This window comes from Cnephaeus nilssonii (assembly GCF_951640355.1).
Source record: "Cnephaeus nilssonii genome assembly, chromosome: 4".
In the NCBI taxonomy this organism is placed as follows: domain Eukaryota; kingdom Metazoa; phylum Chordata; class Mammalia; order Chiroptera; family Vespertilionidae; genus Cnephaeus; species Cnephaeus nilssonii.
The window spans coordinates 98087961-98102679 of NC_137075.1; the positions used below are offsets into that span (position 1 = coordinate 98087961).

The window sequence follows — 14719 nt, forward strand, 5'->3', positions numbered from 1 at the left end:
GGTAATGATGGGTCAGTAATATGGATACTCTTCAACGTATGAAAGGCTTTATCCTTGTGAAAAGGCTGTGGACCAGAAGGCTGCATATCTACTCCCTGAATCTCAGACACACTTCTGCATAAAAATAATGTCACACGTGGCTGGGTAGGCAGGCCAGTCCAGAGGAGCCCCAAATGCAACTATCCTGGACTAGCAGCACCCCCGAATCTAGCAGCAGAACATTTCCATCCACAAATGCACCCCAAAGTCCCAGCCAGGCAGCAAGCAGAGGCTCCCACATCCACAGGGAAGCAGGGTGCTCCTCCCCGCCAGCTGGTGCTTCCGGAAAGCCCATCACCAGACCAGCAGGAGGACTCGGACAAAAGCACGCATGCAGGGATGCAGGGAGGGGGGGACGGAGACCTAAGTGCTAATCGTCAGGTGGTTCTGCGCGTTTGCTCCTGACGGAGGTTTGCTTCACACCCAGGTCCCTGTAAAACACAAGCACTCCCGCAGCCTTTCCTCGTCCTTCCTGGTCCATTTTTTTTTTTTTCCAATTGACAATCAGTAGTAAAAGGAAAGCAACAAGGAGCGAAAGGGCTCTTCTCCCCACGGATCCATCACTGTGTCATCCAGGCTCCCACCAGGTGCGAAGCCTGACCGCGAGGCCCCCTGCCAGGTTCCAGGGCACGAAGATGGATGGGAGGAGCCTGCCCGCAGGGAGCACCAGCAGACACGGCAGACAAATCGCATCACAACGCAGACGCGGACCCTCCAACAGTCTGCACGGGCTGACAGCACAGGCTCAGCCTCGCTGCTCCGCGTTAGCAGGGGAACAACACTTCTCTAAGTCTCCATGCCGTCGCCCACAAAGGGCAATAATAACTACCAAACAGGCGACTGTGAAGATGAAAGGAGATAAAAGCTCTCAGCATAATGCTCGATATGGAGAAAGCATTTGCTGCATCAGAATTATTGTTATGAAAGTGATAGGACAAAACAGGACTTGGAGAGTGAAACCGAGGACTAACAAACAGAAGGCATGGTGGTCTGAAGGCGGCTGCATGTAAACCAGATCTTGAAGAATGACTGGGTCTGCGAGAGAAGAGGAGGACGGAGCGAGGCCTGGGGCTGCGAGAAGCATCTGCATTGGAAGGACTGAGGGCTCCAGAACCGGGATCAAGGGTGAGTGGGGCAGGGGAACTTGGGGGAGGAACACTGGAATCTACACGTAATCCCATAGCTGAGGAAGAGTGGAGAGGGACAGACTCAGATTTGGTCCTGGGCTGTAACTCTGAGAGCAGTGCTATGTCTTTTGCTCATCCAACCAGAACCCTGGCTGGAGCCAGGTGGGATGGGGCCGGTGAGGCCAGGTGGGATGGGGCCGGTGAGGCCAGGAGGGATGGGGCAGGTGAGACCAGGAGGGATGGGGCGGGTGAGACCAGGAGGGATGGGGCAGGTGAGGCCAGGAGGGATGGGGCAGGTGAGACCAGGAGGGATGGGGCAGGTGAGACCAGGAGGGATGGGGCAGGTAAGACCAGGAGGATGGGGCAGGTGAGGCCAGGAGGGAGGCGGCTGCACTAGGCAAGAGGAGAGATGGAGTGAAACTAAGTCGAAGTTTAGCTGTCACTCGGCTAGGATGCCTTTCCTAACTGGAGGCTTCCGGGTTAGGTACCCTTCTCCTAGGGCAGTGGTCGGCAAACTCATTAGTCAACGGAGCCAAATATCAACAGTACAACGATTGAAATTTCTTTTGAGAGCCAAATTTTTTAAACTTAAACTTCTTCTAACGCCACTTCTTCAAAATAGACTCGCCCAGGCCGTGGTATTTTGTGGAAGAGCCACACTCAAAGGGCCAAAGAGCCGCATGTGGCTTGAGAGCCGCAGTTTGCTGACCAAGGTCCTAGGGTACCATACACATCCCAAATCAGAGCTCCTTACAATTGTTTCTATAGACTCATTCAACAAACTCATCAAGGCCTGCCATGGGCCAGGCCCTTGTTCAGCGCTGAGAATACAGGGGTTACCAAGACAGGGAGAGTGTGGGCCATGAGCACGGCTGGGAGCTGACCTACTGGGAGGAGACACAGACAGTAAACAAGTAAACAAACAAACATAGATATTCAAGTGGTGCTAATTGCACGGGGATAGAGAGGGACAGGTTGTAGGGGGAAGGGACACGGGTGGGAGGGGACAGCCTGGCTGAAGAGGGCCACCTCTGATCCATGATGACATGTGAGGACACGGGAGAAGAAGGGGCAAGTAGAGCGTCCCCAAGGATGTAACATGTTCACAGACCAGAAAGCTTTCTAGTGTGGCTGGGACAGGGGAAGCGCGGGGGAGGGTGAAGGAAACAAGGCTGGAACCAGGCAAAGGCCCGATGACACGAGCTTGTACTTTTAAGTGATGGAATGAAGGCCAGTGCAGGGTGTTCAGAAGAGTGATGGGACCTGACTCACGTTAAGGTCATTCTGGCTGGTCAGGAGAGAAGCGATAGGCAGGGCGGGCACAGAAAGGGAGTCTGGAGGCCACTGCCGTATTCCAGGTGGGAGACTGGCAGCTGGCACTTTGGTTGTTAGCAGAGGAGGTGGTAACAACGTCAGATTTCAGGTACATTTTGAAGGCAGAGTAGGCAGAGCTTGCTGATGAATTGGATGTGGATGAGAGAGAAACAGGAATCAGGTAGGTTTGGGGCCGGTGAATATGGGGTTGCCATCTGCCAACATGGGGAAGAGGGAAAAGCAGGCCTGGGGGCAGGAAGCAGAAGAGCAAATCAAGAGTCTGGTTTCAGACATATCAAAGGTGAGATGCCTCTGAGGTAGCAGGTGGAGATGTCAGCGAGGCGGTGGGATGTGTGAATCAGGTGCTCGGGGAGAAGACGGGGCTGGATGGGAAACCAGACGCACTTTCAGCATAAAGATGCTGTTTGTAAGCCTGAGGCACGGTGAAGCCCCTAGGAAACGAGCAGACGGAGATGAGGTCTGAGGATCAAACCTCAAAGGTGAGTGAGAAGAAACAGCCTAGAAGAGGAGAAGCGGAGAGGTGGGGTCCTGGCAGCCAGGGAAGAGCAGGTGCAGGAAGGAAGGGTGGTCAGAGGGCAAGTGCTGCTGAAAGGTCAAGTGAACGCGCAGAAATGACCACTGGATGAGGGTCACTGTCACTGGGACAGGCAGAGTCAACGGTGCGGCAGCTTCATGGAAACAGGCTGGACGGGAGGAGAGAAAGCAGGTGCGCACAACTCTTTTGAAGAAACTTGCTATAGCCCTAGCCGGTTTGGCTCAGTGGATAGAGCGTCGGCCTGTGGACTGAAGGGTCCCAGGTTCAATTCCAGTCAAGGGCACATGCCTGGGTTGCGGGCTCGATCCCCGTAGGGGACGTGCAGGAGGCAGCCAAACAACGATTCTCTCTCATCGTTGAAGTTTCCATCTCACTCTCCCTCTCCCTTCCTCTCTGAAATCAATATCTCCCTCTCCCTTCCTCTCTGAAATCAATAAAATATATATATTTTTTAAAAAAAAACAGAAAGAAATTTGCTATAAAGGAGAGCAGAGACACGACGCCATGGCTAGGGAGCGTGTGGCATAAAGGAAAAGTGTTGTAAGATGTGAAATATTACATCATGTTTATATGCTGCCCCCAGTAGGGGGCAGTGCATGTAGGTTAAGAAAACTACATTAGGAAGAAGGGCCATAAATTCTTCACATGGCTTGAAAGCAATAATCCTTATTTACACAAAGTGCTGATTTAAAAAATGAAAGATATTCACTTTCTTTTATCATTCAAAAATTAGAATGATTCTAGTAAATGGTTAAAAGAAATCTTAGAGGCATATCTGTAGTTGTTAGAAGTTGGTCCAAAGCAAAATAAATTTTAAAAATTTGAGAAATATCATTTTAACATGCAAAAGCCAAGAGTTTATCACAAAAACGCCATTTGAAATATCATATTTCATAAAACTGGCTTTTCTAGATGATACAATACAACTCAAGATGAAAATGTCTAAACTTATTCCTTTCTCCAATTTCCATGAGCAGGATATACTTACAGGCTGCACTGATTTAGTCTGTAAAATTTGTGCCTCGCCACACAGAGTCTCCACATGTATTTTGCTGTTTCCATGTCTTCCTAGTAAGTAAAATATGCATAAAAGAAATAAAAGCACATTTACAACGTGACACAGAGTTTATCTGGGGACAAGGCGTAATTATGTCAAGTCATTTTTAACACACTGGGACTCTTTCATTTTCCAATACTGTGACTTCACAGGAATGCTATAATTAGGATTTAAATTACGAAGACAAAAAAAATCTATTCGAACAGTGTGATTCTTGTATTAAACAGCTTCAAAATGACTTAGAAATTGAAAAATTATGAAAATATCAACTTTCATTTTGACAAATAGATTAACTCAGAGACGTTTTTAAACAAAACATTTGACTCAGTGACTCAATACTGCCATGTGTCAAGGGAGCAAAAGCAAATAACTGTGAAATAATCTTTCTACAGAGCCATTCACTTAATGGAAATTAAGATACCAGTGCTTACTTTCTCCCCTATTTAGTTGCTTACATTTAGTAGTTATCTAAGGGTTCATTCAACAATATTTACTGAGCAAATTGCTTTTGTCCAGTGCACTATTATGACAAAACTACCATTATGTAAAATGTTATAAAATTTTATAAAACTGTAAAATATTATCATTTTAATGCCACCCACCCCCACCCCCGCAAACACACACACAGAAACGCTAACGTGTTAACTTTCAGGAAAAACATCCCATGCTCTTCCTACCGCCCACTCACCGTTTGAAACTGGATGGTCTCCTCTTTACTTGCCAGCTCTAAGGCAAAGAAGGACTTATTGTGGGACATGTTAGCAATATCGTGCCACCTAGAGAACAACAACAGAAAACGGCGATGTGAGCGCTCCTGCGTACACCAGGAGGTGGAACGTATGATTTCCATGTTTGAGCTTGATACATAAATCAATATTTGATCATCTTGGAAATAAAACAGTTGTTTTAATCCTCTAGCATGCATTTTCTAATTGAAGTGATAACACAGAGCCACAAAAAAGTAAGTGCATGTATACTAAACAAGGCCAAAGAATGCTTGAAAATGTAAAATCTATTTATCCCCATTTGTCAGACGAGTTAGATCAAAGATCCCTACATTAGCTGGTTGCCAATGACCCCTTCCTTCATTCGACAAACATCTTACAAAGATGTGCCAAAGGGTATGCGTTATGACAAGGTCAGAAACTAGGTTAGGTCCCAGGGACACCAAGGTCAGTGAGGCCCAGGGCTTCCCTAGAAAGGCCCACACCTGGGTTGCAGGTTCGCTTCCCGTTCCGCGTGCGGGAAGGAACCAGTAGATGTGTCTCTCTCACATCGCTGTTCCTTTTTTTCTCTCTCTCTCTCCCTCCCTCCCTCCACTGCCTCCCTCCCTTCCACTCTCTCTGAAATGCAATGGAAAAAATATCCTCAGGTGAGGATTAACAAAAAAGAAAGAAATAGCCCTAGAAATCAGAGCTAATATGAAATTACACATCAAAAGAACGCCTCCATGTGGGAAGAAAAGAGGCGCGTTTTTAAGTATGTCCTAAGTCGACCCCCATCACAAGCACTATTTTCTGCACATCTGGTTTTGAAGAAAGCGGCTTACAGAAAGAAGCCGGAAGTGAGGTGGTATTTTTTCCTAGGAAGGGCGTATTCCCATTTCCTAAGGAGACCTTGGGGGATACTTATGAGCAATATAACTAACATCGAAACTAAAACGTGGCACCAACAGGAGCCACAGAAACTGCACGGAAAGAGGTAAGAAAAATACCGAAATATCACGGGAGGCCTTCCGTTCTTGTGCTTCACAAAGATGCCCTCCAGGCAGGCTCCGATGGAAATGTCGCTGCCTTGGCTATCCTGAAAGGAGAAAGACACACTCAGGCGGCAGGTGCACAGCAGCCACAACTGCACCCCGTCCCCTGAACCTGCTTCCCAGGCGTGAAATGCTCGGAAGACTCACAGGATAACTATTCTGAAGGAGGAAAGTCTGAAAGTTATGAATGTGTCGTCTTGTAAGCATGTGTGAATATAAGAAGAGATGGACCCCTTAAGGAACTCTCTCAAGAGCATTCAGAGAACAAACTGCAAATCAGGAATATGTTCGCTGCGTCACTTTGGCCACAAGGACCTCCCCTTTGAAATGTCCAGAACTTTGCACGAGGTCGGCCTTTGCACAAGGTCGGCCTTTGCACAGCAGGGCGCCCTGGGCTTCCCCGCGATCCTCCGGGAATCGCCGAGACCCATTTTGGAGAGCCCCGGCCTCCGTGTCCCACTGACCTTCGCAGGGTAGCTCTCTTCTCCGTAGCCTTCCATCCTCTCCACCTCCTGCATGTACAGCATTTCCGCCTCAGGAGCTGCGAGCCCTCTGCAACCCAAACGATGTCAGTGAGATTAGCTACAAAACTACAAACAAACAGACAAAACCACAAAGCTTTTCTAAAACACTACACAGGAGTTTGGCCTAAAACATTATCAACATTGCAAGTTTCTAAGCATCAGCCATCGGTTATATCAACCCAACATTTACTGACAACTGACTACATGCAAAGCACGGTGCTGCACACTGAGGTTAGTTAGGGAAGATCCTCTCCCTGCGCTGTAGATAGGCGAGGGGGACGCAGGCAATAAGACAGCCCCTGGAACATCTTTGGGAAAGGCTAGGATTCTTTCTAAACCACTGAGCAACTGCTTACTATCCAAACTATCAGGTGATACTAAGCATCACGTGCTCAATGCCAAGTGATCCAAGTGTGGAAATAAAGAGTTAGGAGGATGGAAATCCTTTTTAGCTCCGGTGACACAATTACCAGGATGGGTAGGTAGGAAGGTGGTGTGGACAGAGAAAGTGCTCAGCTGCATGGAAACTTGCCTCTCCAGCCTCATCTCTGCTGCTCCCCCTCACCCACAGGGCACCCCACACCTCAGCCTTCCCAAACTCTGCCTTTCTTTGAATACACCACGTTCCCTCCGGCCTCTGGGCCTTTGCACACACTAATCCCTCTTCCTAGTATGCCTGTCACTCACCTGTGCACCCATCCCTCAAGGCTTGGCCTATGTATCCCTCACTCCTTCTCTGTCACCTGCTGTGATCCCCGAGTCTAGGTCAGACATCCCAGCTCTACGCAAACCCACCGCGTTCTGTGCACATTTCCCACTGCTCCCGTATTCCGTTCTGACTATTCTAACTGCCTCCTCAGTGGGTTGTCCTGCCCACCCCTTAGACTGCAAGGCAGGGAACGCATCCTCTGATGGCAGGGAACTGTTCAACTTATCTCCGTGCCACTACATCTTTAAGCCGATGCACAAATGAATGAATGAATGAATGAATGGAACAAAAGACGATGCGATGTAAGCCTGAGGGATTAATTATGCTGGGGTGGGCGGGAGAACATGGTTCATTTGGGACAGCAGAAGGTAAAGCTGGAAAGGCAGGATTTAACCAATTCATAGGAGGCCTTTAATCCCAGGGGCAATGAGCTCAGGCTAGTGAAGAGCAAGGACAAATTCATGAGCACCTGACAAAGGGCGTGGGGGGAGGGGGAATAAGAGAGAGGAAAGTGATGTTTTAGGAAGATTAATCCTTTGTAAGCGATTGTATGGATTTCAGTGAGGAGAGACTAAAGGCAAAAGGTTATGTTTAATGGGAGGGGATGAACAATAGGTTATAATTAGACAGACCTGGGTCCAAATCCCACCTCTACCACATGTAACTTTGGGCAAGTTATTTAGTCTTTCTGAGCTTGGCTTCCCCAATCTGTAAGGAGATAATAACATTTACTTAAAGAGCGGTTATAAGAATGTAATGATATATCACATACTTGGCACTGTGTATTTGCTTTAGAATGGAGACCTAGCATTCTCCAGCTGAGGGTTTTTCTTACAACAACGCGTCCAGATTCACAATCAAAGAAAGTCATTGTCTACCCAAGACGGTAGGTCGGCGCAATAAGCACCGTAGCTCTCAGCACAGCTTCCCCGGAGGACAGAGATACAGCTTCCACAGGTGCAGAGGAGAAAACCCTGTGCCTGCCGCATCGCATAGGAAAAGAAGTCTCTCCGGCCTTGAACTGACCTACACAGGACTCGGTTAGCACCAAAGCCTTTCATACTCGGGGTGGAGGATGGGCGCCCTTTCAACGTTCTCAGCCTCCTCACGGGGACGACATGGATAATAGATGAGGTAATATGGTAAGTGCTTGGACCAGCACTCGGCACAGAGTGAGTGCTCTGAAAATGCGGGGACGCTCAGAAGGGGGAGTGGTTTGCAGCAGCAGCAGCAGCAGCAGCAGCAGCAGCAGCAGCAGCGTTAAGTGCCGGATTTCACTGGGTCAATGCACATTTCAAGTTCAAACAGCCACTGGTTCCATACGATTGCCGCGTTACCTGTATTTCTGATGCAGTAAGGCCACCTTTTGGGTTGCTTCTTCCAATACCTTTTCATCTTGTAACCACCCCTGAAGAAAAAAAACACACTGCAGTAAGTATGTACACAAGCCACCCCAATTTCTCAGGAAGATTCGCTGCTGCTGACGCTACCCAACTCTCGACACCATCAGGCAGAAGCAGGACTGGTAGGAATGCGGGGGAGCTTGGCTCTGGTGCGTAATCATGGTCTGCCTAAGGAATTTAGTGGCTTCTGCTCAGGAGCCAAACACTCGCCCTGCCTTTTCCACTCAACCTCAGAGGAAGTTCCCACTGGGTCACGTCAGGGTGGTAACATCCACGGCCAGTTGCTATCCCGGCCCTGGGACACCTGTGCTCCCGCTGGCTGTGCAGACGACGCTCAGAAGAGCATCCCTCCCCGGGTTGCTCCACTGCAGTTTTCCTGCCCAGGCGACCAGTAACAGAGCAGAAGGCAGTGTCCTCCCATCATCTACTTTGTAAGCTGCTGCTGAGAAGCCACATTTATTTCAACATAATTTTGGGAGGTTTCAAGCCTTCGGTTGAAAGCAAAACCTCTGTGTGGCTCCTCAGAAGCGGGAAACGAATCCCTCTCTTTAGACTCAACATCCAAACATAAAACAGATGTTTCTGGCGACGGCCCGGTGACTGCAGACCCTCCCTGTTCCCGTGGCTTTACCACAACCAAGAAAGGTGTTACAGGAAAAATACTTGTATTTTTGTTCATCAGAGGGAACTGATTTTTTAACACTATTCCTGGACTTCATTTCAGGGAGTATTAAGGGCATGGAAATAAACTGTTTCTACAAAGGCCCAATGTCAAAAGGAGTCTTACCACAGGAAATAAGGCAAATTTCTGAAGGAAGTCCTGGGATTCATACTGATCAAAGTCACCAAAATCAGCTATATAAAATGACAAATATTCACATGTCAGTTATGTTTAATTTGCATAGCAACACATGCTCAACTATACTTGATATGTCGTATGTAGATGGTGTGCTTTTGATTCAGAAGTCAAATCTGCATTACAGCTATAAAGTGTATATTTTAAAAATATCGTTCTTAAAGCATTAGTTAGGTGGACTCATGTGTCTTGACTTGGAAAATGCCTATTAATAAAGTGAAAAATAAATTACAAACTGTATGTAATGTGATCTCATCTTTATAATTAAAAAACAAAACTGCCCTATAATCGTGTGGGCTTACTCATGCACAGAAAAATGTCAGGAAGAAACCAAAGTGTTCATAGTAGTGATTATACCTCTCGAGAATGGAATCAGATCATCTGAATATGTTACAGCAAGATGTATTGGTTTAGAAAATTTTAGCTGTTAAAAATAAATCATAGTTTGGCAAAAAGTTTATGAAAATCCAGCTCTTAAAGCCAAAGATGACATGTAGGAAGATTCAAAGGACCTTGAAAAGGAATGTGGTTCCACGTGTCAGACAATTGTTTGTCTAAAATAATAAGGTCTCCACGTCTGCTAATATCTGAAGAATTTTATTAATAATTCTTCTGACTAAATTTCAGTTCCCAAGATTAAATGCCAGTTATCATATGAAACAATGGCCCATCAGAAGGTATATACTGTATATGATTGTGTACATGCATATCGATTGGGCACAGGAAAAATGACAGAATTAAGCAATCCAAAAAACTACCCGTGAAATGCAAACTTGACCTGTTATGACTGACGATGCTCTGTAATCCAGGAACACTGTTTAGGAAACCAAACAAGTGACGTATGCGTAAGGTAGAAGTGGTCATAACCTCATCCACCTCCCTGTTTGGCTGATCTTTCTTCCTAAAACATTAGCTGGCAGCAAATCAAGAGGAATACATAGCATGCAAATGCTCTGTGTGTGTATTTTTTTCCTCTGTTTCTCTGTTGACATATGAGAACATGTTTATCCTTCCAGAAGTCTCCTTTCATTAGAGAACCCACATTCATTCTTCCCACAGGGAAGCCGCTTCGGTAACAGAGTAACATTTCACCAACATACTTACACTACTATAGAAAGTCCGTTACTTTAAGAAGTCATTGCTGTTTTCGTTATAACGGTTTTAATCTGATAGGTCAGGTACAGTATCAGTTGTCATCATTTACCTTGAACAGCCAAGCCTGCTAGTTGAATTGCTTGTTCTAATGTACACGGAATGTTTCCTTCCAAGATATCTTTCTTCAGCTGCAGATAATACTGATACCTACAAAAAAAATATGTCAATTTTAAAAAGTTAACACCAACATTAGCTCCAATTGAGACAATGCATTTTACCATAATTTATTAGAGGAGCATAAACTAGTCAACTAAAACCTTAACCCGGATGGTTTCAAAGAAAGACAAGAACATCCTTGACCGTACCTACACACACACACACACACACACATACACACACACACACACACACACACACACACACACACACAATGTAATCAATTTATTGAGTTACTTCTCCTTAACTGCAGTTATTTCAAAGCTGTAACCATGTAGAAGACAACTGGTCATCTATCTTATGCCCCATAAGACAGTCCCTACATACTAGTATTGTCCTTGTTAGTTGGAGAGAGACACCATAGGCAATCTTTACTTTAAAAACTCTGACTAGTACCTTGGTGACATAAGACTTTGCTTACTCTGGTGGAAGTTCCCTAGCCCTGGAAAATAAACCCAGAAGAAAACGGTTCCTGATATTTCAGACCAGGTTTATATTGAAATTTTTTTTGGATGAAATCCCTAAAAGCATAGCTGCTAAATGCTTTCTTAATATTCTTGTAAAATGAGTTTCCTTATTATTACACTTTCAATATTCAGGGCACTAGTTACCAGCGCAAGCTTCAGTCACGCAGACCTAGGCTGCATTCCAGCTCTCCGATCTAGCATTCTGCAGGAATCTGAGCAAGTCATAATCTACGGGTTAAATTGTCACTGGCAAAATGGGAATGCTATCATCCCTTCACAAGGTTGGAGGTATTCAAGGAATATAATTTAAAGCTTTTAGCACAGTACTAGAACACAGCTGGCACTCAAGAAACCGTAACTATTAAGATTGTTATCAGTAATCCATCTACTTTAAGCCAGTCACCAACAGTATGTTATCACTTCTCCATTTTGGTAAAGCTCTACAGTACAGATTTGTTCTGCCTCCCGTTGACTTACCCTCTTTAACCGGTGATTACTAGGACCTACTCTGCATCATGCACTGTTCGAGATGCTGGGGACCTGATGTGAAATGAAGATCCACTCTCTGCCAATACGGTCTAGAGAAGTAATGCCTTGATAAAATGTAGCATGCAAACCTGAATTCAAAACTGTCTAAACCAAGCAATGAAAAAGACTGCACATGTTAATTCTAAAGCAAGCATTCCATAAACTTGCCCAAAAGCCAAATATGCAAATAAAAATATTACCTAAAGCCTTATCAACTTGTCAACTTTCCAATATAAAGTATTTTTACACAAAAATATTACCTTAAATAATTATAATAGATCAGGTGCCTCATTTTGCACAACAGAAATTTTAAATAATATGCAGCGAGGTAGTCTTCACCTGTTTTTCTTAGGTTAGTAATAGAAGGCTAATGTACAGACATTTTATGTTTATATATTTAAGTTTTATTAGAGAAATTTTACAAGATATACAGACAATAAGTACAAAAACTCCCATAGCCTTCCCATGCAGCCTCACCAATCGCCAACTTTATGCCTGCCACGTCTCCTCTATGCTCTTCCCTTCCTGACCCCAAGAATCCCAGATGTATCATAGCAACTACAAATACTTCAGCATATATCCCTAAAAGGTCAGCTTAAACACACACACACACACACACACACACACTTTTAACATACCCAACAAAATAAATGACTAATAATGCCTTAACACTAGCCAATACCCAGTCCATGTACAATTTTTGTGATTCCGTCAACAGTCTTTTCACAGTTGTTGTTTTTTAAATCAGGATCCCAACAAAGTCCACAGATTACATTTGATTATTTCTAAATTTCTCTTAATTTTAGAAAAAAAAATGCCTCCTCTTTATTTTCATGTTACTTATAGACAAAATGATGTGATTGATTGCGTAGAATTTTCCACATTCTCGGTTTGCCTGACTGTGCTCTCATGGGGCCATGTGATATGTTCATCTCTTCTCCTGTGAGCTAACTGCTAGATGTAGAGAGCAGTGTTGTCTAACAGAACGTTCTTCGGTGGTGAAAATGGTATATATCTGTGCTGTCCCAGAGGGTAGCCATTAGCCACACTTAAAATGTGGCGAGAGCCCTAACCGGTTTGGCTCAGTGGATAGAGCATCTGCCTGCAGACTGAAAGGTCCCAGGTTCGATTCCGGTCAAGGGCATGTACCTTGGTTGTGGGCACATCCCGAGAAGGAGGTGTGCAGGAGGCAGCTGATCGATGTTTCTCTCTCATCGTTGTTTCTAACTCTCTATCTCTTCCCCTTCCTCTCTGTAAGAAATCAATAAAATATATATATATTTTTTTTTTATTTTTTTTTTAATGTGGCGAGTGTGGCTGAGGAACTGGGAAAGGCCCCTTAAAGCAGCATGACTTGCTGAGAGGAGAGCCGGGTTTACGCTTCTGCTCCCTGGAATGTGAATGCAACAGCCAGTGGTCTCCAGGATCCTTTGGCTCCGAGGTTACGTAGTGAATGGGAAGAACACCAACACGCTGAGGATGGTGGGACAGTAAGAGACAGAGCATCGGTCCTTGCAGACTTGGTGGAGCTGTCCTAGAAGCTCTGCAGGGCCGACCTCTGGACTTCTTCCACGGGAGAAGGCAAAGGCATTAAGGGCTTTTGTTATATATAGCCATCCTTAATCCTTACTGCTGCAACTTACTAGTATCTATCGGGTTCTGCTACACCCAATTAATGTGTAATCACACTGGCTGAATCTACAGGGCCTCTTCTCTCTCAGCCCTTCCCACAGCTAATGCCTTTGTTCAGGTCCACATTCTACACTAATGCCCAGATTATGGCGCCTACATTACTAACTGGTCTCCTGCCTACAGTCTTGCCACCTCTAATCTACCTTCTATGATGGGTGACCTTTGTAATATACAAATGTCATCATTTCCATTCTGTTAAAATGAAAAAATGTCCTCATTGTACCATGATTTTATGACTAAAATACTCCTATTTTTTTAAACATGTTTTTATTGCTTTAGAAAGAGGGAGAGAGGAGAGGGGGAGGAAGAAGGAGAGGGGGGAGGGGGAAGGGCACATATTAGCCAACATTTTTGGACCTTCAACACCTCCCGCCTCTCCCTCTCCCCCTCCCACGTCTCTACCCCACACAGCCACTGGAGTCAAAGAATTGTGAGAACCCTGCTGTACACTTTCTGGAAGAAGGAACACAGATTCTGTGACTAATTTTTTCCCCTCCCTCCTTTCATTGTTAGAAAGGTCGGAAACAAATCAACAAACACGCTAAAGGTGACATCACTACGAGAAGAGTTCACAGCCAGGGTAACAATGTTTTCCCCTTAATCACTCCTTTGTGCCAGGGAAGCCGTAACTCATGCAAAGGCAGTAAGGCATTCTGACACACCGCATACCAGAACCTCCACGTAACACTGCGGCTGAAAATGTGGGGCGGGAGGGCAAAGGTCAGCCCGATCTCCTGACTGCAACCTTCCTTTCACTTTTCCAATCACACAGGATCCTTTCCTGAAAACAGAGCATGGAATTCTCACCTGGTGACCTCCTGCTGCAGCTGGGACACGGAAGGCACATAGAACACCACTCCGAAGGAGACGGTGGGCTCCAAGGCGTATTTATCCAGCTGCTTCTTCAGAGGCTTTTCCAAATCCACCCACCGGCGCTGGTTCTGCTTGTTGTAGTACCAGAGGCTGAAGTACGTGATCTGGAAAGAGGGAAGGTGACTGAAGGAGGCAGAAATGTACCAAAGGGTCTCTATACTTTAATTGCTCTAACCCATGACCTGGGACCAAGTGACAGCAATCTCCTATTGTTTCACTTCTCAGAAAGGGACAATAGCAAAACCTGAGGGGGGAAAAAAAAAAAGAGTCAGGACCTACCTATGGCTAGGTACTTGTATTCAGGGGGAAAAAGGTGAGAAGTCAATTACTCTTGCAGACTATTGCTTCAACCCTGCACTAAAAAAGTGCCTTCATGGCCTAGACAGCAGAAGGTAGTGGGTGCTATGAAGTTTTACATACAGTTTTTAACAAAAAACCATATGCTAAAAAATATGGAAATACTAAATTTATTATAATTAATATTTTATAATAAACATAACTGGG

The 14719-nt window shown here is 45.3% G+C and overlaps 1 protein-coding gene across 2 annotated transcripts in view; it reads right to left on the minus strand.

Annotated features, from left to right (window-relative positions):
• Positions 1-14719, minus strand: part of PTPN21 (protein tyrosine phosphatase non-receptor type 21) — a 69876-nt gene that overhangs the window by 29498 nt on the left and 25659 nt on the right. For both annotated transcript variants that reach the window (XM_079767909.1, XM_079767910.1), the window contains exons 3-10: positions 14150-14319; positions 10549-10646; positions 9276-9343; positions 8423-8493; positions 6317-6404; positions 5808-5896; positions 4782-4869; positions 4025-4104 (exon numbers count right to left, since the gene is read on the minus strand). In XM_079767909.1, the coding sequence (XP_079624035.1) occupies positions 4025-4104; positions 4782-4869; positions 5808-5896; positions 6317-6404; positions 8423-8493; positions 9276-9343; positions 10549-10646; positions 14150-14319 (752 nt within the window). The remainder of the gene's footprint in view (positions 1-4024; positions 4105-4781; positions 4870-5807; positions 5897-6316; positions 6405-8422; positions 8494-9275; positions 9344-10548; positions 10647-14149; positions 14320-14719) is intronic.